The sequence below is a fragment of the Acomys russatus genome, chromosome 8 (genome assembly GCF_903995435.1).
Source record: "Acomys russatus chromosome 8, mAcoRus1.1, whole genome shotgun sequence".
Taxonomy (NCBI): domain Eukaryota; kingdom Metazoa; phylum Chordata; class Mammalia; order Rodentia; family Muridae; genus Acomys; species Acomys russatus.
The window spans coordinates 72913315-72940065 of NC_067144.1; the positions used below are offsets into that span (position 1 = coordinate 72913315).

A 26751-nucleotide genomic window follows, 5' to 3' on the forward strand; every position below is an offset into this window, starting at 1 on the left:
AAATTTAAAACAAAAAAAAAAAAAACCGACACCTTATTGTACTCCCTCCCTTCATATCTTTTGTCCACCCCCCCCCATTAGACTAACCCCCCCGGGGGGCTTTTTAATCTTGTGTATAAAGTTTGGGATTTCTCCCACTTTTCTGTTTGCCTTTAATTGGGGTTAGATATTTCCCAAATCTTAAATAAGCCATATGGAAACATTTCATTCTCTGAACACCTTCGGGTTTTTATTTTGTTTTGTTTTGTTGTTGTTGTTTTTAAACAGTCCCTTAATTTAAAAGGTGCAGACCAAGCCGCAGTCCTCCTGTGCACTCACTTGGCGCTGGGAACAGGGGTCCCGGATGGTGACCTCCACTGTAAGCCCCCACCACCCCTGTCTCAAGGCTTCCACGGGTGCGGGCGGAGGCTGTGCCTAAGCCCTTGCCTGGCTTCGTCGCACCCAGCTGTCACCCACTCGTGGGGCTGTCCCGGACCCTCGGTGTAGCGAGGACTCTGTGCCCCACACCAGTGTTGACAGGGAGACTCAGGGGTGACAGGGGAAAGCGGAGGGCTGGATCAGAACCCCTAGGCCCAGGAGCTGCTCAGCAGTGGGGACAACCCCCGGGGTCGCGCAGCCGCCACAGGTCATCCTGAAGGGCCCTGCCTGTCGGGTCCTGAGCTTCCCGCTCCGCCCGTGACCCTCCGGGGATTCTGTTGTCCCTTCTCCTCTCTGGACACACAGCCCTCCCCGCCGCCGTCCGGACTCCGCTCTCTTCCTTGAGCCTTTCTATTCTCCACTCCACCTTCCGTTTCCTCCGAACCTTCTCTGGGTCCCCTGCCCTCCCCCTCCCCCGGGGCGCAGTTTCCCGAGTCCCCTCCCCCGCCCCGCCCTTGCTTTTAAACCTGGCGCGGACTGAGCCTGTAGGTGAGAGCGCTCGGCCAGTGGGACCCACGCGCCACCGGCACCATGCGACCCGAGGCGGTTGGATCCCGGGAGGCGCGGGGACGCCTCTGCCACTGTCCCGGAGATGATCCCGGGAGGCCAGTGCTGCCGCGCGGGCCGGAAAGGTGAGGGTGTCCCTGCGGCCACGGTGGAGGTGCACTCAGACACTGAGCGAGTTCCTTAGCCTGGGAGTGACTGCCGCAAACTCCTGTCTGAAGTGCAGGCACTGCGCGCGTATCTGACAAGGAAATATGCCAACACTTGTGTTGAGGATCTGAAGTTGATCCAGCTGGGAAATAATGGGAGCTGGGGGCCCTGTGCGAAACTTGCAAAATGATGCGGCGATCTATCACAAAGTGACAATCACTTTCCCCATGCTGGGCTCGGCGTTTGTCCGTCCCTGGGACCCCGCTATCTTTAAAGTTGTGAGGGTAAAGGAAATCAAACTAGCTGCGGAGGCAGGGAAGGCGCTGCTTGGAGCTGCAGAATCTCATTCCCCCTTGGCATGGTAGAGCGCTGAACAATCAAGTCTTCAGTGGCGGAAACCAAGCAGCTGTCATGGAAAGCCTTGAAATGTCAATGAGAGATTAGCTGGGAGAGAAATACCTCGACTAATACGTGCCCCAACAATAGTGTTAGGCTTGGGGCTTTCCTTCTCAGAGTGTGCTTGGAAGCAGGGCGGGCAGAATTCTGTAGGAGACGGGACCGGGTAAGGGGCTGACGACAGACCCTAAGGGAGCTTGGTGTGTGCCAGGACTCTTTGTCAAGCAGACACTAGACTCTCATAGTAACTTTGGGGGGGGGGCAGCAGAAATGCCTGGGGTTCAGTCTTTTCTGGTGCTTGTCTCCAGTCCCATCCCAGCCCCTTGGAGACCGTGGATGCCGCCTCCTGGAGATGCTGAGCTGACCAGAACTGGAAGTCCGGTAAGGCAGGTGTGGGTGTTGTAGGGAACAGTCAAATCAGAAAGAGGCACCATGTCTTGTAACTAAAAACGAGACAAAACCAAGCCGGCCGAAAGGTCTCCTGCTTTGCTTGGTCTTCTAACCCAGTCTGGCAGGTAGCACCTGAGTGAGCAGAGGTGCTAAGGGGCCCATTGGGCTCCTGGCTGTGTCTCTAACCTTGAAAAGTAAAACACTGCAGACACAGGTGTTGCATGGTAATTACATGGGTGAGGGGCTTCTGCCAACCAGCAGGTGGGGGAGGAAGGGGCAAAATCCAGCACCTTAGAGAAAAGCCAATTGTGTGCTGTGCAAAGAAGGCAGACCTCCACCTCAGTGCCCAGAAGGTGCAGTTAAATGCCCCAGCCCATTGTCTGGCCCTTTAGAAGCTCCTGGAGGGACTTCTGTTGTCTGTGCAAATACACTCAAGCACAGGGCTTTGTAGGCAAAGACTGTCACTATTCCCTTATCTTTGCACTGTCGGTTAATTGCTTTTAATTTATTAGGTAAGGACTTGCATTTGTTATATTCTCAAAGATAAGTTGACTTTTAAAACAATGGAGTTAGTCTAGGGAAAACATCCCATTTTATTTACATAATGCCTGTGGGATATAGCTTAATGTACAGATTATAATATGGTAAGAAAAGTTAAGTGTGAGAAAATAGCCCTCTGTTACTCTTAACATTATTTTCTTTGAATATTGGGTGTTTTAATTTAGTTAGTCTTCTCCTTCTTCTTCTTCTTCTTCTTCTTCTTCTTCTTCTTCTTCTTCTTCTTCCTCTTCTTCCTCTCTCTCTTTCTCTCTCTCTGGTTTTGTTTTTGTTTTGTTTTTGAAACAGTTTTTCTGTATAGCCCTTGCAGTCCTGGAACTTGCTATGTAGATCAGGCAGGTCTTGAACACACAGAGATCCACCTGCCTCTGCCTCCCTGAGTGCTAGGATTAAAGGCATGTGCCACCACTGCCCAGTTAATTTAGTTAGTATTTATTAGCTTAAAGAATGAAGCAAATAAAAGGATAGCAGTCTAATAAGTGATTTTTAGCTCTAATTATTACGTCTCCAAATTTCTAAGTGATGGAAGAGGATTCTTTGTATTCTATAGCATTTAGACTCAAGTTCTGAAAAGTAAGATTTTAAAGGGGAAGCTTACAAATTACTAATTTTTCCTTTAAGTGAAACGTGACTGTGGGGTCCCTCAGCTATGTGTGAGACTACAAACACTATATGGTTCACGGCCTAAAACAGGTCGCTTTGGGTTCTTTAATGATGAGAAACCCTCTTGAGGCAATTATGCTAAAGCACAACTCCTTTCTAGTTGACTGCACTTCGCACAAAGCAGCTAAATCCTGGATTTGGGTAGGGCTTTCCTTGTCACTAGGCTCTGGCTCTAGCCAGAAAGCCTTTGTAGAAGTCACACACAGCCTCTGGTGAGCCACCCTGGGCTTGGGCTGCAGAGCTTCTAGCTAATGGCTCCCACTCCCGGCAAAACAGGAAGACGCCTCGGTCTGTCTCCACGCCACTATGTGGAGGATTATGAGAAGGACTGGGCCTTGGTGACCAATCGAAATTAGAATAAGATATAAATATGAGAAAAGACCCCATGCCTCGATCTTTGAGCAGAGAAGCCATCCATACCCATTTGAAGCCCCTAGAGAGTGTATCCACCCCCTGGACTGGGGGTGGGGGTGGGGTGGACGACAGACCAAAGCCCACATCTTTTTCCCCCTCAAGACAGGGTCTCTCTGTGTAGTCCTGGTTGTCCTAAAACTTACTCTCTAGACCACGATGGCCTCAAACTCAGAGATCCGCCCGCCTTTGCCTGGGATTAAAGGTGTACACCACAGCCACCCAGCTGGGACTGGAATATCTGATGATAAGCAGATGTTTCTGTCACCATGCTGCACAACAGCCCCCAGCCTTGATGTTTCTTGGCCTCAGAGCGTTTCCCTCCTGACCACTTGTCCACACTGCCAGGGCCAGGCCTGTCCTACTGTCAAGGCTTCCCACCATAGCTGAAACATCCTGCTTGAGCCTGGTCTTTGGACCTTAAGATGCACATACCTAAAACAGTGCTTAGCTGGTTTACCCTGCTAGTCCCATTTAATTACCTAGTGTGAGTGTTTCAATATTTCCATCCATGAGGACTGATCTTTCATTAAGGTCTTTTTGAAAGCCAGGTGTGGTGGCTCATATTTGTAATCCTAACACTTGGGAAGATCTCTGAAAATATGAAGCCAGCCTGGGTGACATAGTGAGACCCTGGCTCAGCCCGTGCTACATAGAGAGACCCTGTCTTTAAAAGGGGGAAAAATACGGCATAAGAAGTTAAGAGCACATGTGTCTATGGGGTTCAGTTTCTACAGTTCACGAACAAGTATTGCACATCCCAGTCTAGTCAGGACAGGGAGCTTTAAGGAGGCAGCCTTTCTCAGCTGGCATTAGCACCCGCTTTGCCATCTACCACAGTGTGCACTGCTGCCCCCTACAGGTCATCTTCAGCAGCGCTTGCAGTGCGAGAGCCTCAGTTTAGGGATCTTTTATAATTACAAAGAGCTTAATCCAGAAATTGTTTCCTGTCGCTCCGAAGAGTCAGGGCAGTGTGAAGGATTGTGTTCTGAAGACCCTTGTAACTCTGCTTGGCTCTTCATGGTGAATGCCAGAGAGCACTGTGACGCACTATAATGTCTGCAGGGGCCAGTTTATTCACAGACGTACTCACTCACAGACACGCGTACAGGCACATACTCTCCTATAGGGCAGAATGGCACAGAGAGCAACCGTATCAAAATCTGAGTCCTTTGTTGGCAGGCTTTGTCCTGTCCCTAACTGTCTCTCACTAAACTATATGGAATCCCACAGAACTTAGGTTTTCTTCCTCAGCCCACAGCCCACTCTGTAAAGCTATCTGAGACCTGAGGTGAAAACGCGACTCCTGTTCCTTAGCCCGTTGGACAGCCTGAGTCCACTTCAGGCCAAATCCATGCAGGTTCCGCGCCCCGCCCAGCGTTTAGGTAGACCAGATGACTCTGGGCCCCATTGTCTCAGCTTCTTGCTCACTGGCAGTGAGCACCGGACAAGCTCAGCTCTCAGCTGTCTCTGGTCTCCTCTGTCCCCTGGTGCTCAGAGTCTCTCCTCCGCAGCCTCAAGATGCTGGGTCCTTTCTCTTCCGCCCCCAACATCACTTCTGCTTTAGCATCTCTTGCCTTGACCGGTGTCTGCCAGTCCTTACGTCAGTCTAGTTTGTGTACAGCTTTCAGTGGCTGCCATCATCCTTAAAAGTACAGATTATGGAGACGGAATTACTGAGCTCCCATCTGAAAAGCTGATCTCCAGGACCAAGCCTAACTATATTCAATGGGGGCTCAGAAATCTGCTTCTATTTGCAGTCTTTAAGATCAAGGCCCAAATTAGCGGAGTCCAGGCAGAGGTCTGGAGGCCCTGGGTCACCATAGTGTCTCATTCATTTCACACGGGGCTCCCTTTCTGCGTGCTCTGTTTCCCCAGCCTCCTTCAGAGAGAGCCCCAGGTTTGTACCATGACACGACTGGGGGAAAGTGCACATGTATGTCAATAACACAATATAAAGCATGAGATGACAAGACTTGTAAGGTTTGTGGGAAGGGGCATCCATGACACATGGCTAAGGCCTCATGTTTTCCATCTTCATCATCATCATTACTAATAACTATTGCCATATGCGCATTGTACAAAATGTCATAATGACATTTTAAATATAAAATGTATATTCCCCTCCCTTTGTCCTCTTCTCCCTACAATGTCCCTCTTGATAGCCTCCTCCCAGTGCCTGGACCACTGTGGGATAACCACTCTAGGAAGCAGAACTCCTGAGACTCTGAAACATTTAAACTTTATGCCTAGCACTCTACTTAAGCTGTATCTTTAAAACTTCAAGATGGGCCAGGTGGTGGTGGCGCACGCCTTTAATCCCGGCACTCGGGAGTCAGAGGCAAGTGGATGACTGTGAGTTCGAGGCCAGCCTGGTTTACAAAGTGAGTCTAGGACAGCCAGGGCTACACAGAGAAACCCTGTCTCAAAAAACGAACAAACAAACAAAAACAGAAGAACTTGAAAATGGTTCCTTCAGTGGCTCCCTGACCTTATTTGTATTTCTACACATTTCTCTTTTCAGTGTCAGCCTTGTGGGAACCAGCAAACTGTGGGGTCAAAGGGAGCCTTTGGGTTCCAGCATCCTGTCAGGTAATGTGTTACCTCACAGCAAGAAGCACATGGTGTCTAGAGGGCAGTACACATTAGCATTTTCTTTCGGTGGGGAGGGGGTACACAGTCTCTCTCTGCGTCAGCCCCTGACTGTCCTGGAACTCTCTTTGTAGACCAGGCTGGCCTCGAACTCACAGAGATCGTCCTGCCTCTGCCTCCCGAGTGCTGGGATTAAAGGCGTGCGCCACCAGGCCCGGCTTATATTAGCATTCTCAACAAACTGGAGAATTAAATAGATTATCTAGTATTATTTTATTTCCTTACAAAGGGATTTCAAGGATATTCCATTATATTTCTGGAATCTGTTTACAGTTTCACACATTTAATGTTTCATTACAAGCCGGGACTGGGCATATTCCAAACCCTATCTGCCCTTCACACTCAGCGGCAAATACTTCCACATAATCGACTAATTTAAAGCATGGCCCAAGCCTAAACCTTGTTTCTATTTCTTTTTTTAAGGTTTATTTACCTGTTTTATGTGCACTCGTGTTTGGCCTGTATGAATTGCCTGGAACTTGAGTTACAGACAGTTGTGAGCGGACACGTGGGTGCTGGGAATTGAACCCCGTTCCACTGGAAGAGCAGCCAGTGCCCTTAACCATGGAGCCATCTCTCCAGGCCCCCTTACTTGCATTTCTGTCTCAGATGTGCTGATGTATGTTTCATGTGCTCTGTCAAGTACAGGCCTCCTACCACACCAACACCTCAGGCCGTGCAGGTCTGTGCTGTGGGGACCAAGTCTAGCAGTGCAGGATGTTTGGCAGGTACTTCCTGCTTCTGCCCAGAAGCACCAGGAGCTTCTGGGAGAGCACAGGGTCAGCTGGAGTCTTAGGAAGCTGTGTCAGCACGGTAGCCAGTGTGCTCTCTCTCCCTCCCTCTTGCCTGGAAGGGGCACTAACTAAAACCAGCAGCAGCCAGTCGATGAACTCTACTTCCTCAGAAGACCATCGGGGAAAGCAAATGAATTAATAAGTTTTATTATTATTATTTTATTTTAAGAACAAGCTAGTGGGGCTGGAGAGATGGCTCAGTGGTTAAGAGTGCCATCTGCTCTTCCAAAGGTCCTGAGTTCAATTCCCAGCAACAACATGGTGGTTCACAACCGCCTGAAATATGATATGATGCCCTCTTCCAGCCTACAGGTGTACATGCAGGCAGAGCACTGTGTACATAATAATAAATAAATCTTAAAAAAAAAAAAGAACAAGCTAGTAATTAATAAAATACTGATAGATTATTGGGGGCTATTTTTAAATACTTTCCACCTAAATTGGAATGCACAGTTTTATAAAATTTGAAACTTGTGGGTTCCAACTTTATGTATTTAAACTTTCCTCTTTCTTAGTCTCCCTTATCACTCTCCCCATCTCTTCTTCTTTCCCTCCTTCCTTCCTTCCTTCCTTTCTTTTTTGAGGCAGGGTTTCTCTGTGTAGCCTTGACTGTCCTGGACTCACTTTGTAGACCAGGCTGGCCTCGAACTCACAGAGATCCTCCATTAAAGCCACCAAGGCCCCGGCTTTCTTTGTCCCTTTTATCCTCTCCTTTTCCTCCCCCATTCGTCCTTTCTCTTTACCCGGCTCCCTTCTTCTCCCTCTTCCCTCCCCACCTCCCTCTCTCCTTCTGTCTCTTTCTGTCTTTCCCCACGTGCATCTTTCCCTTCTGGTGAGAGCGACCCCCCCCCCCCTTCTCTGCGCATCACATCTAAACCAGTCAATTACTCCTCGGGGTCAAAGGTTAAGAGTCATGTTTCCTCCAAAGCTCAGCGGGCTACATTCCTGCCGTCCACAGTGCACATGCGTGTGTTGTGTATGAGACCAGGACACCTACTATCCAGGAGGGCTCAGGTTGTCCATCTCATGAGAGAGGTCCCCCAGCAGGAGTTCTGTGTTCTGGTCACTTAAAAAAAACACCATGTACATGAAAGGCAAAAGTGAGACAGGAATAGGGGGCATTAAATGCTGCTGGTGAGAGTTTGGGGCCTTTTTATAAAGGTTAATAAATGGTTTGTTTGTTTCTTTAACATTAGACTTTACTTACCCATTTCAAAACGTCAAGAATACCTGCAGAGTTCTGGGGAAAAAGTGCTGGCCAGCTTCCCAGTGCAAGCCACCATTCATTTCTACAATGACAAGTCAGACTCGGAGGAGGAGGAGCAGCAGGAGGAGGAGGAGCAGCAGGAGGAGGAGGCCCATTGCAACCATCATCAGTGCCAGGAGGCAGAGGCATGGCCCATCCATCCTCAGTGTTGGGAGACAGAAAGCCCAGGAGGAAAGGGCAGACTAGGACTGGCAAGCCTGTAGGGAGGAAGGAGTGGCCTGGGGCAAGGGTCAGCTGCCTGCAGGTGATTCTGCAGGGCAGTAGTGCTCCAGCAAATGAAGGGAGCCTCTCTTTCCTATGCTGGCCTCTACATCCTGGCCACAGCCTTGCCAGGACTCAGCCACTTCCAGCCTCCTCTGTTGGAAGTTCAGAGGCTGCTACTGTGCTCAACTCCTACTCAGGCCAGTCTTTGTTTTCCTGGTGTGAGTGTGAGTCTGTGTGTGAGTGTGTCTGTGAGTGTGCACATTCATGAATACCTTGGAGAAAGGGTGCCTGACAAGAGGCATGTGTCAACACAGGGTGTCCTCAGGAAGAAGGCTTTCAGAGCTTATTCTGTCACCCTGAAAGCTACCACTTCATAAGCCCAGCCACCTCTCCCTTGCCCAGAGACCCATTCTTGCCCTCGTAAAAATAATTTATATATTAACTCTTTTTTTTTTTTTTTTTTTTTTTTTTGAGGCAGGGTTTCTCTGTGTAGCCTTGGCTATCCTGGACTCCGTTTGTAGACCAGGCTAGGCTCGAACTCACAGAGATTCGCCTGCCTCTGCCTCCCGAGTGTTGGGATTAAAGGAATGCAGCCACCACGCCCGGCCTTTAACTCCCACTTTTAAGAATTCATTTGGTTGCTCAGTAACTGTCTGACAAAATATTCTTTTACTTGTGAAAAAAAAAACAAAACAAAAAAATTGAAACACTGAATGATTTCCATAGACACAAGAAGTAAGAAGATATCTTTTTAGGGGTAAAATATATGTTTCTGAGAATAGTGTAAGAGCTGTGTATTTAAATATATATGTCATAAAGGGTTAATTTTTCTTATGTGGTAACCAGTATGGTCTTGTTATTTGCATAAAATGGCACTATTTTCAATTAAATTATTTTGAATTTTATCATTTTAATAATGCAAGGACTTTGCTCTCCAAGGCTCTCCCCTAATTCTCTTACCTCCATCCATCCTTCTGTACACACCACACTATATGAATTTTTATTTAGAATAAATGATTTGAAAGAATGTTTGACAGTCATCTTTTCGTGTGAGATGTTTTTAGAGTAAATTAGTTCCTGTTCTAAAGGCTTTAAAGTGTTTTGTTCTGTTTTTAACTTTGTTTAAAATTATGCATTTTCACAAACGCAAGAAGAGGCCAGCAGGACAGCCCCGTGGGTAAAGCACTTGCCGCCCAGCCAGCCGGCCTGAGCTTGATCTCCAGAACTCACATGATGGAAGGGCAGAACCACGGCCTTCGAGTTGTCCTCTGGCCTGAGCGCCGCGCCACATACACAGGATGACCGGATGAAAACAGAAGAGAACAAAAGGCCAGTCCTGATGCCCAGGCCTGTCATCCCAGCCACTTAAGAGGCTGAGGCAGGAGGATCACAGGCTGAAAGCCTGCCTTGGCTGCACAGTGGGTTTAAGGCAAGCTGGGTACCTAGTGAGACTATTTCAAAAGGAAAAAGATACTAGGAGCACAGTTAGGGACACAGCTCAGTGGTACAGTGCTGCCAAGCAGGCATTGAGGCCCTGGGCTCAGTGAGTATCACACACACACACACACAGACACACACACACACACACACACACACACACACACACACACACACACACGGGGGGGGGGGTGGAGTGACGGGGGGGGAGAGAGAGAGAGAGAGAGAGAGAGAGAGAGAGAACAAGAAAGAAAAAGCCTTAAAAAAGAACAAAATAACCTACACCCTCACTGCCCAAATGACATATTGATATTTAAAGAAGTACAAACAATGCAAGCTGTGTAACACACCTAAAAGTCCAGGATGTCCTGTTACAAAGTAAAAGAAGACATTTTTAGCTCCCCCTTCCTCTGCCTTCGAGTAATAGCCATCAATATTTTGAGGCAGGGTCCTGCCACACATCTCTGGCTGTCCTGGAAGTCCCCGTGTGGAGCAGGCCGACTCACACAGATGCACCTGCCTCTTCCTTGAGGGCGGCCATGAAGGCACGCCATGCTCTGCTTTTCCTCCATGCCGGGCTGCTTTTGTTTTTGTTTCCTAGCTGGTTTTTTGTTTTCTTTTTAATTGTTCCATCCTTTCAAAAACAAACAAGCCAGGCATAATGGCACACGCCTTCAATCCCAGTTCAAGAGCCAGAGGCAGGTGGATCTCTGTGAGTTCAAGGCCCCCCTGCTCTATGAAGAGAACCCAGGACAGTCAAGGCTACACAGAGAAACCCTGTCTGGAAAAACCAACAAAAGAATAAAAACTCTTCCTGTTTCCTTTCTTCCTCTCCACTATCCTTCTTTCCCTCTGTCTGTCTGTCTCCCCGCCCACCCCACCCCCGTGTGTGTGTGTGTGTGTGTGTGTGTGTGTGTGTGTGTGTGTGTGTGTGAGAGAGAGAGAGAGAGAGAGAGAGAGAGAGAGAGAGCCTCAGGCATACTAGACAAGAGTTACAGAGTAAAACTTTCCCTTAAAGTTGTTTTAGGTACATTTTTTTCATGACCCGTGAACTCAGTGCCCTGTCTTCATTGGTAACTATGGTTACATTGATTCACTAAGTGAAATCTTTAACTCGAAAGCTCTATGCTTTTTATTTGTTTTTCTTAACTTTGTGTGTGTGTGTGTGTGCGCGCATATACATGTGTGTTTGAGTGCAGGTGCATGTGTGTGTGCATATGCATGTGTGTGTGAGTGCTTGTGCATGTGTGTGAGTGTGTGCATGTGAGTGTGTGCATGTGTGTGTGGGCAGGTGCATGCATGCCACATCCCTGGGGAGAGGGGAGAGCTTAATCTTGGCTGTCAGTCTTCACCTTCCACCTTGTTTGTGGCTCCTGTTTATACCTTTTGCCAGGGCGGCTGCAGAAGAGCTTAGGGCTCTGTCTCCACCTCCCCACCCCGACCCCAGGTCTTGTTGCAAGTACTGGGATTGCAGATGCACAGCGTATTTGACTCTGCATGAGGTCTTGGAATCAAAACTGGATCCCCACACTTGCATGATCCGCGCTTTACCCCTGATCCACACCGCAGAGAATCTATTTTATCATTTACAGCAGGCATAAACTGCCCACTGGGTTCAGTGTGGGGTTACCGTCCCGTCACATGCACTAATCAGACCCAGCCTCCCTTTACCCACAATTCTCCTTCCCAGCTTTCTATTTTCTGGTGGACTTAAATTCATGTATATATACACACATGCACACATGCACACACAGATGTGGAGGTCAGAGAAACTTGCAGGAGCAGTTCTTTCCTTTTACCATGGGAGGCCTGGGGACCAACTCAAGTTGTGAGGTTTGGTGGCAAGCATTATTTATTTATTTTATTTATTTATTGAGACAAGGTTTCTCTGTGTAGCCTTTGCTGTTCCAGACTCACTTTGTACACCAGACTGGCCTTGAACTCACAGCGATCCACCTGCCTCTGCCTCCCAAGTGCTGGGATTAAAGGCGTGCACCACCATGCCTGGCTGGTGGCAAGCATCTTTTTCTGCTCACCCATCTTGCAGGTCCCAGGTAAACTTGTTCTAGCTCCCACATATGAGAAAAGGCATCTGTCTTTACTTGGATTATTGGAAGTAGCTATTTTGCTGCAAATAACAGGACTTTACTCTCCTTTAGGACCAAAAACTATTCCGCAGCATCAATACACAACCTTTTTTTCTTTAATTTTTTTAAATCATGTTTTATGTGTATGGGTGATTTGTTTGCATATATATCCGGAAACTACCTGAAGCAGAAGAGAGCGTTGGGTCTCCTCAGTCTGGAGTCACAGATGGTTACAAGCTTCCATGTGGGTGCCAGGCAAGGCTACATAGTGAGACCATGTCTCAAAAAAGAAAAAAAAATAATAATAATAATAATAATAATCAAAGGCTGCCTAATAGAAGAAGTTCAGATTCCTCCAGGCCTAATTTGAACGAGGGGCTGCATCATCACCCCACAGGCTGAGGCCACTGAAGCATGCTGGTGAGGGAGGGTAAAGGAGACTAGAGGATGCAGGCGCCCTCCCTCGCTGGCCCTGTCCTCTGGCCCTTAGCTGGGGCAGTGGCTTTCACAGGAGTCACTCACCCAACCATGGGTCCCAGCCACTGCCGTGGCCTCACCACTGCTGTGGCCTTACCAATGCCGTGGCCTCACTACTGCAGGTCCTCCACTCGAACCGTAGAACTCACTAGCATGTTTCGCTGTTTCACCCTGGGCCCCAAACAGCCAATCAAACTCGCTGAGGTAATCCCTTTATTTTTGTCACCTAGCCGTTATCTGTCTAAGCAAAGAGAAAGAGAAACCTGCCCTACTTAGAAGCACTTGTGGAGGCCTTGCTGCTTCCTGCTGGAGCGAATCATGATGACTCATTTTTATAAAACAGCTGATGAAGGATCAGTGCATCTAGGCGCACTCGTGATGACGACATGAGAAGGGCCGGGTAATTAAACAACGACAAAGACGCAGCTGCCTCAGAAGGGGACTTACGGATAACCTATAACACATACTGTTTTAACATTGTTTCCTCTCACACCTCGTTGGCATTTCTGGGCTGCTTTTGTTTCTTTGTTTCACAAAGATGCTGAGCAGCATCACAGAGGCCCTGATTAAAGCCACGGCAACGTATGTACTACAACGGGACACAGTTTTATTTACTTGCTAAAAATGTCATTTCAGATTGACAAACTCTTACCTGTTTGTGGGGCACAGAGTGACGCTGTGACTTGTGACCATGACGCAGAATAACTGAGTCAAGCTAATGAGCAAATCCATCAACTCAAGCAGATGTCATGTTTGCAGCAGGAACAGTTTTGTTGTGTAAATGAGCCACAGTTTCTTTATCCATCCTTCGGCTGAGGGACATCTAGGTTCTTTCCAGATTCTGGCTACTACAAGCAAGGCTGTTATGAACATAGTTGAGCAAATGTCCTTGTTGGATGGTGGAGCATCTTTCAGGTATATATGCCCAGGAGTGAGATACTCAGCTATTAAAAACAGGGAAATCTTGAAATTTGAAAGCAAATGGATGGAACTAGAAACGATCAGATCATCCTAAGTGAGATAACTCAGACCCAGAAAGAAATACACATGGTGTATACTCACTTACAAGTGGAAATTAGACCAAATTAGATTTCCTCTAAGAGACTCCACCCAGTGGGGGATCGGGACAGATACTGGGATTTGAAGCAGACTGCTGAGAGTTGTAGGGAGGAGTGGGGGGGATGGAAGGTCGGGGAGCAGGAGCTCCACAGGGAGACCATCGAGGCCTGCCGACCTAGACCTAGGTGGGGCTGGGGTGGGGAGCCTGCACAAACTGATGCACCAGCCAAGGAGAATGCATGCAGAGAACCAAGACCCCTGTTCAGGTGTAACTGATCCTCATTCTCCACGTGGGGGAGGGGCACTGCTGCTGACCCTCTGACATGCACTCTGGTGCCCATGATTTGGTCACTGCTCCTTGGCAAGAGGCCTATCAGGCACACAGAAGAAGGAGATGCAGGCTATCCTGATGAGACCTGATAGGCTGTCACCAGACAGTTGGGGGTAGGAGCCCCCCCATCAGAGGTCTAGGGGAGGGGAATAGGCAGAAGAGGGAAGGAGGTGGGAACAGGAAGATAAGAGTGAGAGGTTGACAATCCGGATGTAATGTGAATAAATTATAATAAGTAAAATATACATTTAAAACAGAACATTGTAACTTGTCTCTTCTAGAAAATTTGAAATGCACAATGCACTCTTACAACTTTTGGGGGGTCTATGGGTGTTTTGCTTACATATAAGCATGTGCACCTCATTTGTGTCTGGTGCCCTCAGGAGAAGGTATTGGGTCCTTGGGAGTTACAGATGATTGTGAGATGGCCTGTAGGTGCTGACAATGGTCTTCCGGAAGAGCAGCCAGCGCTCGTGAGCACTGACCCACCCCTCCATCCCTGCACTGCACTATTGACATCTACAGCCCTTGCACTAGGCGTTCTCTCTGAGGCTTTGTACCCTGTAGCCCTCAGCTCCCCTCTTCCCTATCGCTACTGCCTAAAACAACAGTCTACCATCTGTTTCTGTGTGTGTGTGTGTGACGTGTGTGTGATGTGTGTGATGTGTGTGTGTGATGTGTGTGGTGTGTGTGATGTGTGCGGTGTGTGTGTGTGTGATGTGTGTGTGTATGGTATGTGTGTGATGTGTGTGGTACGTGCATGTGGCATGTGTGTGATGTGTGTGTGGCATGTGTGTGTGACGTGAGTGTGATGTGTGTGTATGTGTGATATGTGCGGTGTGTGTGATGTGTGTGTGTGATGTGTGTGTGTGATGTGTGTGTGTGTGTGTGTGTGTGATGTGTGTGTGATGTGTGTGTGATGTATATCAAGACCTGTACGTGAAGGTCAAAGAACAATTGTCAAAAGCTGGTTCTCAGCCGAGCGTGGTGGCGCACGCCTTTAATCCCAGCACTCGGGAGGCAGAGGCAGATGCATTGCTGTGAGTTCGAGGCCAGCCTGGTCTACAAAGTGAGTCCAGGACAGTCAAGGCTACACAGAGAAACCCTGTCTCGAAAAACCAAAAAAAAAAAAAAAAAAAAAAAAAAAGCTAAATATAGGGCTGGAGAGATGGCTCAGAGGTTAAGAGCACTGGTTGTTCTTCCAAAGGTCCTGAGTTCAATTCCCAGCAACCACATGGTGGCTCACAACCATCTATAATGAGATCTTGTGCCCTCTTCTGGTGTACAAGTGTACACCAGGCAAAACACTGTATATGTAATAAATAAATAAATAAATCTTAAAAAAATAAAGCTAAATATAATTTCTCTTACAACCTAGCAATTTTACTCCTAGGCATTTTCTCAAGAGAAACGAAGACATTTGTACAGAGAAAAACACTTACATGGATGTCCTTAATAGCTCTCTTTACAATAATCCCAAACGAGAAACAGTTCAAATATACATCAACCGGTAAATGGATAGGTACAGTGTGGCAGAGAGTTCCAAACACTCGCTATTCATGGTTTTGCTTTTCACAGTTTTAGTCACCTTAACCATGGCTCAAAAATATTAAATGGAGCCGGGCGTGGTGGCGCACGCCTTTAATCCCAGCACTCGGCGACAGATCCCTGCGAGTTCGAGGCCAGCCTGGTCTACAAAGCAAGTCCAGGACAGCCAAGTTTACACAGAGAAACCCTGTCTCAAAAAACAAAAAATCAAAAAAACAAACAAACAAACAAAAGAAAGAAAGAAAAGACAAAAGGAAAAGAAAAAGAAAAAATTTCAGAAAAATTTCATAAGTTAAATTGAGCGCCGTTGTGAGTCTCCTGATGAGAACTCGTTTTTACCTGCTGTGTTGTACACTGCCCCTTGTCCACTGTGTGGCCCTGTATTCAGTATCTGTGCCTTAGCCACTCAGTAGCCCCCTAGGCCATCAGATTGGCTGTGGAGGTTTGGCAGGGCTTGCACAGAGGCCTCATGTCCCCTAAGGGTGAGGATAGGTGACTGTACATTCACACAATGAGAAACTGTACTGGGAAAAAAGCGACAAGGCAGTGACTCATGATAAGGCGTGAGCAGATCTTGGAAATGTGCTGGAAGAACCTAGGAAGACTGTGCAGCGCGACTCTTCTGACATATCTATGTGTTTTTTCCAGAGAGAGAGAGAGGAAGACAGGGCCAGGGGATTTGTAGTGATAGAAGCCAAACAGTGGTCACTTAATGCTGCTGGGAGGCATTATTAATTACAATCAAGCACGGGGACACTTTGGAAGGGTGGGCGTGTCCTAAAACTGGACTGTGGTGACTGCTATACACACTAACTAAAATATTTGTATTATATAAGCCAACAGGCAGCTATATAATAATACACTATAGTCTAACAGCTATTTAAAGCAACATAGCCTCTTTTTTTTATTCTCTTTATTTTTCATTTTATTAATTTATTCAGCTTACAACTCAATTGTTATCCCATCACTTGTATCCTCCCATTCCTCCCTCCCTCCCGCTTTCATCCTATTCCCCTCCCGTAGGTCTATGACTGAGGGGGACCTCCTCCCCCAATATATGGTCATAGACTATCAAGTCTCATCTTGGTAGCCTGCTTATTCTTTCTTTGAGTGCCCCCAGGCCTCCCCACCAAGGGAGAGGTGGTCAAATATGGGGCACCAGAGTTCATGTCAGAGTCAGTCCCCACTCTTCACATAACTGTGGAGAATGTCCTGTCCTTTGGTTAGATCAGAGTAGGGGTTCAGTGTTTACTACTTGTATTGTCCTTGGTTAGTGCCATAGTTTGAGCAGAGCCTCCTGGGCCCTGATGCACCCGTCATAATGTTCTTCTTGTAGGTTTCTAGGACCCTCTGGGTCCTTCTATTTCCCCATCTCCTATGTTTGTCTTACCTAGAGTCCCAGTGGGATGTCTTCACATCTGTCCCAATCTCCTGGTAAGTAAAGACTTTCATGGGACGTGCCCTTTGAGCTAGTGCCCAGTTATTATTATTTTTATTTAATTAACTTATTCAGACTATGACTCAATTGTTATCCCATTACTTGTATCCTCCCGTTCCTCCCTCCCTAGTGCCCAATTATAAATGAGTATATACCACGTGAGTCTTTCTGCTTCTGGGTTAACTCACTCAGTATGATCATTTCTAGTTCCATCCATTTGTCCACAAATTTCAGGATTTACTTGTTTTTAATAGCTGAGTAATGTTCCATAGTGTAAATGTACCACAGTTTCTTTATCCATTCTTCAACAGGGGGACATTTAGGCTGTTTCCAGGTTCTGGCTACTAAAAATAAGGCTGCTATGAACATACTTGAGCATATGTCCTTGTTGTGTGGTGGAGCATTTTCTGGGTATATTCCAAGGGGTGGAATAGCTTGGTTTTGAGGAAGCCCTATTCCCGGTTTTCTGAGAAAGCGCCAGATAGATTTCCAAAGTGAACAACCTAGACTCTTTTATTTAATCATTTTTTTCCTTAGGATACTTAGCTATTATAGATTAATCATCTTCTTTCTTTGTTTGTTTCTTTCTTTCTTCCTTTGGTCATGAGAGAACTTAAATGTTTGAAAGCAGCCCAAAGGGAAAAGTTCTAAATAAAGCATCCATTTCTTACCTGGCATTTCCTAGTTTTTGACTCTGGGGTTTATTCATCAAGACGCTGTCTTCTGAAAACTTGCAGTGACCTCTGGATCATCCATCACAGAGGGATGAAAAGGCCCCAGGTGTACTCCAAGAAGAATGAGCCAATTCCAAAATAACACACAAAGAGAAGACCAGCTGCCCAGTCCAGGGCTCCTTAGGGTCGGTCTCTGTGTCCTGTGTTTGAAGAGCACGTTTTAAGTTACTTTGGATTGTTACAATGTCATGGAAGGGCCATATCCAAATGCAAGTTAGGCATAAGACACAGGCCTTCACCTGTCAACAATGCGAGTGACAACAGTCTCCACTGTGGCTTGGGCTCTTCCTGAATGTTCTGTCAACCTGCAAGTTCAAACATTTCCATGTAGGGCTTTTATATATGTTGTCTCCTAGAAGTCACTATGCACATCATTAAAAGAGATTTTTAAACGACTATCTTGTTCTTGTTGTTTCCAAGACAGGGTCTCTCTGTGTAGCCTTGGCTGTCCTGGACTCACTTTGTAGATCAAGCTGGTCTCGAACTCACAGTAATTCACCTGCCTCTGCCTCTCTGAGTCCTGGAATTAAAGAAAGGTGCGCACCACCACGCCTAGTCTTAAAATTATTGTCTTTTTTATTTTTTTTATTTTGTTTATTTTTTTTAAATAGAGGTTTATTTATGTATTTTATGTTTAGCATGTACACCTGAATACTGGAAGTGGGGATCAGATCCTGTTAAAGATGGTTGGGAGCCACCATGTGGGTGCTGGGAATTGAACTCAGGACCTTTGGAAGAGCAGCCAGTGCTCTTAACCTCTGAGCCATCTCCCCAGCCCTAAAATTATTATCTTAAAGTACACTTTTTTTTAATCAACAAAAGCAGATGTGGAAAAGCGAGGTACTGAGAACTGCCTGATAACTTTCAAATATGACGCATCTTCCAAGACACCAGCCAGCTGCCTCTCCTCGCCTCTCTGTGCCACAGACTCCTCTTCTGGTTTCTATAAACCTGTGTGCTGCCCAACTTTAGTTATGTACAACTCATTTGCACCTGCCACCTGACGCCGTGTCTGTAAGCCACCCCCACTGCTCTGTGATAATCTGTGTGAACACGCCACACCTTCCCACCCTTTGTTGGTGGATGTTCGCATTGCTCAGTTTGGCTTGTCATGAGTAATGAGCCTATGACATATCTGATGTGTCCGTTGTGCACACGTGTGGGAGTGGCTGCCGACCGTTCCTCATTATGGTCACCTGAGGTAGAAGTCATATTCTGTTCTGCTAACTTCTCCAGAGGCCATCCGAACGGGTTTCATGGTAAACAAAACTAAATGCAGAAATTTCCTAATATAAACAGACGTTCAGTCTTCTTTGGAAGTGACTTGAGCAAACACTGTCATAGGCAGGACAATTGCGTTATCAGTCACAAGGTTACTGGATTGTGATGTCTCACAAACATGGCTGCTTCAGAAGATACCATCTCCTGTGGGGGCTCCTCGGGAAATGCACCCACGGCGGCTTTCCCAGCATCCCCTGAGGCTTCCACGATGAAGTCTGATCAGCATGGTGTGTGTTCAAAAGAAAAAAGTATGTCCCACTAAAACTTAGACGTCTATGTTCATTCATTCATTTATTTACTCAAGTGTTTGTTCATGTGTGTGCATGTGCACATGTGTGCATGTCCAACTCATGGAAAGCACACATCAACCTGAAGTGTTCCACAGGAGTGATTCACCTTGTAGTTTTTGTTATTGTAGCTTTAAGACTATGTTTTTTGTTTGTTGGTTTTTCAAGACAGGGTTTCTTTGTGTGTAGCCCTGGAACTCACTCTGTAGACTAGGCTGGCCTCCAACTCACAGAGATCTGCCTCCCAAGTGCTGGGATTAAAGATGTGCGCCTTTACATGCGGCTCTAAAGATAAACATCTTAAATATAACAACAAATAGGGCTGAAGAGATGGCTCAGAGGTTAAGAGCGCTGGCTGCTCTCCCACAGGACCTAGATTCCATTCCCAGCACCCACATGGCAGCTCACAACTGTCTGTACCTCCAGTTCCAGGGGATCCGACACCCTCATCCAGAGATACATATGCCAATGTGCATAAAATAAAAATAAATCAGAGCCCAGAGCGGCCTACTGAGACTGAAGCACCAATCAAGGTCCATGCATGGACTGGACCTAGGTCCCCTACACAGATGTAGCTGATGGGCAGCTCAGGTTTTATGTGGGTCCTCTAGGAGGGGGAGCACGGGCTGTCTCTGACATGGACTCTGTTGCCTGCTTTTCAATTACTTCTCCCTGGCGAGACTGCCTTGCCAGGCCACAGGGGAAGAGGATATGATTAATCCTGACACAATTACATGAGCTGGGGTTGCTGGGAAGTGAGGGCTCCCATTTCCTGAGGAGGTGGGGAAAGGGAGAGGGAAAAGGAGGGTAGGAAGGAGGCACTAGGAGGTGAGGAGGCATGGGGCTACAACCAGGATGTAAAGTGAATAAGTAAATTAACTAAAAAATAACAATAAATTAATAAAAATAAAAACAAACAGTTCAGATAATAATTAGTTTGTTTTAATTCCTGAATGACTCTTCTCTGAGGCCAAAGCCCTTTGACTATAGCCAGTTCTTGGTGGTCTGTGTGCTCATAAACTGCACTGTGTCTTAGTCCATCTGTGATCCTGCGACCTCTGTATCTGATCTGTAATCCCTGACCTCAGGGTCAGGATCCAAGCCTGGGAATCTGGTTCTGTCCACAACGCTTCCTGTAGGATGTTTTCAGGGCACAGGTTACACAGACATCTGGGTTTGCCTCCAGTGGACCAAGTTTGCAGAGATCTTCCTCATCTCTTTCCGTTATGGGGACACACGTTTGGGAAAGAGGTTAAGAAAACAAGGGTCAGGGCTGGACAGATGGTTCAGTGGTTAAGAACTGGGGTTCAATTCCCAGCACCCACACGGCAGCTTACAACTGGCTGTAATTCCAGTTCCAAGGGATCTGACACCCCTTATACCAATACACATAAATAAAAAATAAAAAAGGGTCTCTTTAACTTGCTGCCTACCCACAGGAAGCATTCTTAGACCCCCAGGGCCTTTACACCCTACCAGTGACAGAGACACTTGTATTTTGTTTTGTTTTCAGCACCTCCCCCATTCCCTGTTTAGTCTGAATCCATAGGCAATTCCTTATCTTCTCCAAGCCTCCGTGGCATCTGTGAGCGTATAGCAGCAGCAGCAGCAGCAGCAGAATGTATATGTGTGTGTGCGTGCCTTTTACAGAGGATCTGATTCCCAGCACGCACGGAGGCACGCACGCCAGGTGGCTCACAACTGCCTGAAGTCCAGCTCCAGGGAATCTAGCCCTCTAACCTTCTCAGGCGCCTGCACTCACCTGCATATACCCCCACGCAGGCACTCTCCCTTAAACAGAGTTAAAAATGAAAAATAAATAGTAAAAATAGAACATACCAGATGTTTCTTCGCTTCTTTTCTGTTTTATTTGGTTTTTAAACTTTTCATAACCTTTGTTGACACTTTTACTTGCCAGATGTACTTCTTGAATCTGGCCATATTTGTCTGTGTGTGTGTGTGTGTGTGTGTGTTATATGCATTCTTGTGTGTACACATACACATGTGTACACATATGTGTGCCAATGGTCAACCTCCAATGTTTTCTTCCTTAGTCACTCTCTACCTTGATTTTTCTTTTTCTTTTTCTTTTTTTTTTTTTTTTTTTTTTTTGAGACAGGGTCTTATCACCTGGAGTGCGCCAATTAGCTTAGGCTGGGCAGCTAGCCTCCAGTGATCCTCCAGTCTCTGTGTCCCCAGGACAGGGATTTTGAGTGTACACTTTCCCTCATGGCTTTGTTTTTGTTGTTGTTATTGTTTGGTTGGTTGGTTGGTTGGTTTTTACTTGTTTTGTTTTGATTTGTTTTTGCTTTTCAAGACAGGATTTCTCTGTGTATCCTTGTCTGTCCTGGTCTTGCTTTGTAGACCATGCTGGCCTCAAACTCACAGAGATCCACCTGCCTCTGCCTCCCTGAGTGCCATGGCTTTATTTTTAACATGTGATCTGGAGCTTGGACACAACTCCACGTGTTTACCTGACTACTTCAATATTAATTGAGTAGCTACTATCTGCCCAACATGGGCGTGGCTGCATGCAGCAGGTAAGACAGTAAGTGCTCAATCTTGGATGCTCTCTCAGCCTCCATCTGCTGGAATTGCAAGCACATGGCACCATGCTTGGCTATCTTACCCGGGTCCTGATGATCACACTCAGGCCCCCATGCCTGTGTGCCAAGTGCTTTAACAACATAGCTTATCTCTGCAGTCCCATAATTTCAGACCTCGTGGTCAGTGTTACTTGGCCTCATTGCCTCTGGGGCTGAGATGAGGCAGACCGTCAAACAAGTTGTTTGCTTCATGGTGTCTGGGAATCAAAAGGGGGAAAAAAACATGAAACAAGAGGAGCCAGAACTGTGATATGCCCTTGAAAGGTGCATGCCTGATGACCTACCTTCCTTCCGCAAGGCCCGCCTTTCACAAGAGCTTCGCCATCTACCAGCAGGACCATGGGCCAAGGGTCAAACCTTTGAGACAGCATGTGAATACTCAACAGCCCAGAGATTAGCACTAGCTTGTCTCAGTTTTAATTTTCTTTCTTTCTTTCTTTCTTTTTTTTTAAGACAAGATTTATCTGTGCAGTGTAGGCTTTGAACTTTTCCAAACCCACTTTGCTTGGGGTTCGTAAGTGCTTATATTGCCCTTCCAACCCACCTACCCTAGACAGGAGAGAAAAGAGGTTCAGGGGAACAGGAGAAGTGAAGCTTTTTAGACTCAGTTCCGTGGAGCAATTCCACTCTTTGTGGTCAAGATTCCAGCAGACCTGTTAAACAGCAAATGAGCAATTCAGCAAAGGTGACTGCGATTGCAGCAGCTGGAACCCGGAACAGCAGCTGGCATGCAGAAACTCGAAGCGTTCTCTGGAGTGTTTCTCTCTAGGAGTGTCTCGAACTCAAAGTGGAGCGACGAACAGCCAAACAATGGGAAATGATGCCAAGACCAAAAAGCCCACCCTCTTGTTTTGGGGATCATATATATCCCCAAAGGATCCCCAAGAACAGCAAGGATCCCCAAGACAGCAAGGATCCCCAAAACAGACAAGGGTCCTCAAGACAGCAAGATATATATATATATCTTCTCTCATGTTTATGAGTTGGCAAAGACCATGCCCCTGAAAGAGGCAGTTCCTCTTCTATTGGGCAAACACCACGTGTCCTCTCACAAGTCTGTTTCCAACAGCCAAGCAACCACATACCCTCACACAAGTCTGTTTCACATCCCACACTTGGGATCAAAACAAAAATATGTTTACATCCACTACAGTGCAGCCAAAGCTGGTCTGGAGCTTGCTGTAAAGCTCAAGCTGGTTTTTGAAACCGAATCCTCCAACCTCAGCCTTCTATGTGCCTTTTTCCCTTATCGATCCTCAACCTGGTGCTTAGTCAGAGCACGCTCTCTTCAAACTTCAAGTTCAAACAGATCCTATTTAATAGAAAAAAAGCAGTGTTTCTTGTTTATCAGAATGGCTGTGATGGTCCAGCTTGTGGTGACTCCGCTCTCGAATGCACCTGAGCCGTGAAACATCCCTGTTCACAGCCTTGTTTGTCCTGCTGCAGGCGCTATCTGCAGCACCAGCCCTGCAGTTCTCCTTCTTGTGGGAACTGTCCCTCGGCTCCTAAGGAAAGCCACGCTGGGGACATGGCTGAGTTTGTCCTGTGAGCATCGAGGAGCTGGGGACATGTGCACTGGGGAATCTGCTGAAGGACCTAAATATATAGGATGTGGCCAGAAGGACATCAAGGGTCCCCAAGATAGCAAGGATCCCAAGACAGCAAGGGTCCCCAAGACAGCAAGGGTCCCCAAGACAGCAAGGATCCCCAAGATGGCAAGTGTGTCCAAGACAGACAGCAAGGGCACCCAAGACAGCAAGGGTCCCCAAGACAGACAGCAAGGATCCCCAAGACAGCAAAGATCCCCAAGACAGCAAGGGTCTCAAGACAGGAAGGGTCCCCAGGACAGCAAGGGTCCCCAAGAGTGCTGTTAATTAGTAGTTCTTGGCTCCTTTCCATGCTGCCTCCCCTCCCGTGCTGGGCTGTGCGGAAGGGCCCTGTGTCTCTCCAATGACAGCAGTGGTAGCTATGTACCACACTCTGAGTTCTCACTATGTGCCCAGCACTGGTTTGTGTGTTTTGTTCATTTTATACTCACATAGCCATGTGGATTCACCACCGACAGCCAAGACACTGAAGTTTGAATCCAGATATTTGAACTCTAGCAGAAGACACATGGGAGCCAGCATCTGAGAGCCTCAGCTCTGCTGGTGGTCCAAGGAGATGCAGTGCTGCCGGATGCTAAGATTAGGAGCAAAGACGCTACAGCCACATTCTAAGTAGCCTGAGAGAATTGCAGATGAAGAAAACAAGCTTGTCTCTGGTGAAAAAGGCATTGTCCCAAAGATACATCTGTGTCACTGCTCTTTTTTTGGGGTGCGGGTTTCAAGACAAGGTTTCTCTGTGTAGCCTTGGCTGTCCTGGACTCACTTTGTAGACCAGGCTGCCCTCGAACTCACAGTGATCCTCCTGCCTCTGCCTCCCAAGTGCTGAAATTAAAGGCATGGGCCACCTTGCCCAGCTTGTGTCACCACTCTTTATGCACTTGCACTTTGTCAGGACATGGTCCAAGAATGAAATTGGACAAGGGGAACTCTGAATGATTGTGAGAAAACTCCAAGAAAATAAGGGTCTTGTGACCTCAGTTTCTTTAAAAACATGGAATTGTTCTTCGAATGTGTTTTTGTGCCCCTCCCAGGTATAACGGATAGAAGTGAGGTTACACTAGTTATTCTTTGTTGCTGGCTGTTGCTGTTTGTGTATGTCTCTATGGAAAAACATGTCCTCGCCATGAGCTTCTCGTCCTAATGATCGTCCACTTTACTCAGGTGACTCTTCTGAACCTCAGAATATAAACTGTCCGATGCTCTGCATAAAGTTGGCTATTACATGGGACTTTGGCCTGCCTCAACTCTCCGAGATCCAACTACCAAATAGAACAGTAGACACACGGCATCTCAACACAGGACATCTCAACACAGGGCATCCCAACACATGACCTCTGAACACAAGACATCCCAACACATGGATCCCAACACACAGCATCCCAATACATGGATTCCAACACATGGCACGCACACACACACTCACACACACTCTCTCCCTCTCTCTCACACACACACAAATGCACATGTGCACGCACGCACGCATGCATACAAACACATGCATACACACACATGCATACAAGTACGTGCATGCACATGTGCACGTGCACATACATGCTCACATGTAGGAACCAGGCCCAACTGGGCTGCCTGCCTGTCTTGCTGTTTCATGTCCTGTTTCTAGCAGCTTCTGTGTCTGTGTTTATGTTGGTTAGCTAGTCATGTTTACTGCTCTGAGAACTCACCCCTCCCCTCCTCGGGACTTTTTCTCCTGTGCGCAATCACCTCTTGAGGGATTTCACCTGCAAATGGCATGCCTGTTTTGCTGCCTATAAGAAGGCTCTTTGAACACGGAATAAAGGTTGTAGCTGTAGTCGCTGCTCTCTTAGCACAAAGGACCCGCTGTTTTAGTGTGTGTGAATGTGTGTGTGAGTTAAATTTGCAGTCCCTTGCCCTTGACTCGGTACTGCGGTGGCGCAGGCGCCACACTCACACACACACATGCACACGCACAGGCACACTTTAAAAACAACACAAACCCTCTGCATGCCAGGCCTTAGGTACAGGTTTACTGTCTAGCTGGAAGGGTGGTCAGGCATGCCAGTGGTCAGTCATCCAGTGATCAGTCATCCGGTAGTCAGGTGTGCCGGTAGTCAGGCGTGCCGGTAGTCAGGCGTGCTGGTGATGGAGGCCAGGCCCAGGTGTTACCAGGCCATGATGCACAAAGTAGAAGGAGCATTTAGAGACTTTTCACAAGAATTTGACAGAGAATTTCCTGTTTGTAGAGTTTAGGAAAACACAGCGGCTGGGTTTCTGTTACTTAGTCTTTAATTTTTCTACAAATTAGTTTTTATCATATTTTACATAGATACAGGCCAGCAAAAGATTGCAAATTTTGAAAAGCTCAAATAACAGCCCCCCCCCAATGGTGAGAGGAGATGTCCTAAACTACACATGGAAATGTGCTTGGTGAGCAACAGGTTTGGAGACCAAGGGGAGCCTCGGTACAGCTATGCCTGGTGACCAGAATACCAAACATAAGGCCAGGCCAGAGCAAAAGTCAGAGGAGTTCCCAGACAGCCCCCCACAAGGGCGAGCGCTGGGGCAGCTGAGAACCTGGAGAGTGAGGTAGCCAGTGGGGAGCAGTGGGGGAGCAGCAACAGTGGGGAGACTGGTGGGAGGATGAGGGGCAGGAGGACCAGTCGGGTGATGATGCTATGAGCACCCAGAGGACGCTAAAGGTATCCAAGTGGAGGGGACGAGGTCTAGTTTATGCTGAGGGGCTTCCTCTCCTGTGTGACACAGTGGAGCTGGCCAGTGAGGAGAGAGGCCATGTAGGAGAGGAGCTCAGTCACAGGGTGCAGGGAGGAGCCTCACAAGAAGCAGCCAACTCTCAGGAGCCAGGATGTAGGTCAGTGGTCGAGTGTTTCTCATGGCAAGGTCCTGGGTTTGATACCCCAAGGAAAGAAAAGAAAAAAAAAATCACAAACCATAACTGGGACCAACGCAACGGGGGGGTACGATGGCACCTTGTTTTCTTCCAGCCCCTCTAGGAACAAGCAAAACCAGCCCTTCCCTGATCTTAGACGACTCAGAGAGAGAAAGAGAACCATATTACACCACCTCAGTCAGCCCAAGCCCAACCAGAATTTTCAGAGTGGCTTCTTTGCAGAGGCCCAGCATGCAAAGGGATTTTTTTTTTTTTTTTTTTTTGCTTGTTGTTGTTTCCAGGACTACATAACAATTGAGATAACATGCTGCCAAGATAGAGTATCTCTGCAGGGGGAAAAAAAGGATTTTCTTAAAGATGTTAACTCTTCTGCTAGGGGGGAAAAGCCAAAGATGAAAAGGGAACTTAATAATTTTTCCAAGGATTAAGAGGCCATAGAAATGTTGGCTTTAACTGGCTTTCCTCTAGCAGATGATGTTCAGGACTGTGGACTAAGTGGTCACGTGGGCTCTTGGCGGTGATGCAGAACTGCGAGTCTCCATGGTTACCTGTAAGTCTCCAAAGGC

The 26751-nt window shown here is 47.1% G+C and overlaps 1 protein-coding gene across 1 annotated transcript; it reads left to right on the forward strand.

Annotated features, from left to right (window-relative positions):
* The first annotated feature begins 939 nt into the window (after positions 1-939).
* On the forward strand, positions 940-8454 carry Ripply3 (ripply transcriptional repressor 3). The gene is made up of 4 exons (XM_051150280.1): positions 940-1049; positions 1776-1848; positions 6014-6081; positions 8132-8454. The coding sequence occupies exons 1-4, from the start codon at positions 949-951 to the stop codon at positions 8403-8405; spliced, it is 516 nt and encodes a 171-aa protein (XP_051006237.1). The 5' UTR covers positions 940-948; the 3' UTR covers positions 8406-8454.
* The last annotated feature ends 18297 nt before the right edge of the window (positions 8455-26751 follow it).

Coding starts and splice junctions, on each gene's coding strand:
- Ripply3 (XM_051150280.1), top strand. CDS start 949: ATGCGACCCGAGGCGGTTGGATCCCGGGAGGCGCGGGGACGCCTCTGC. Junction 1,050..1,775: donor CTGCCGCGCGGGCCGGAAAG/GTGAGGGTGTCC, acceptor GCTTGTCTCCAG/TCCCATCCCAGCCCCTTGGA. Junction 1,849..6,013: donor TGACCAGAACTGGAAGTCCG/GTAAGGCAGGTG, acceptor TTCTCTTTTCAG/TGTCAGCCTTGTGGGAACCA.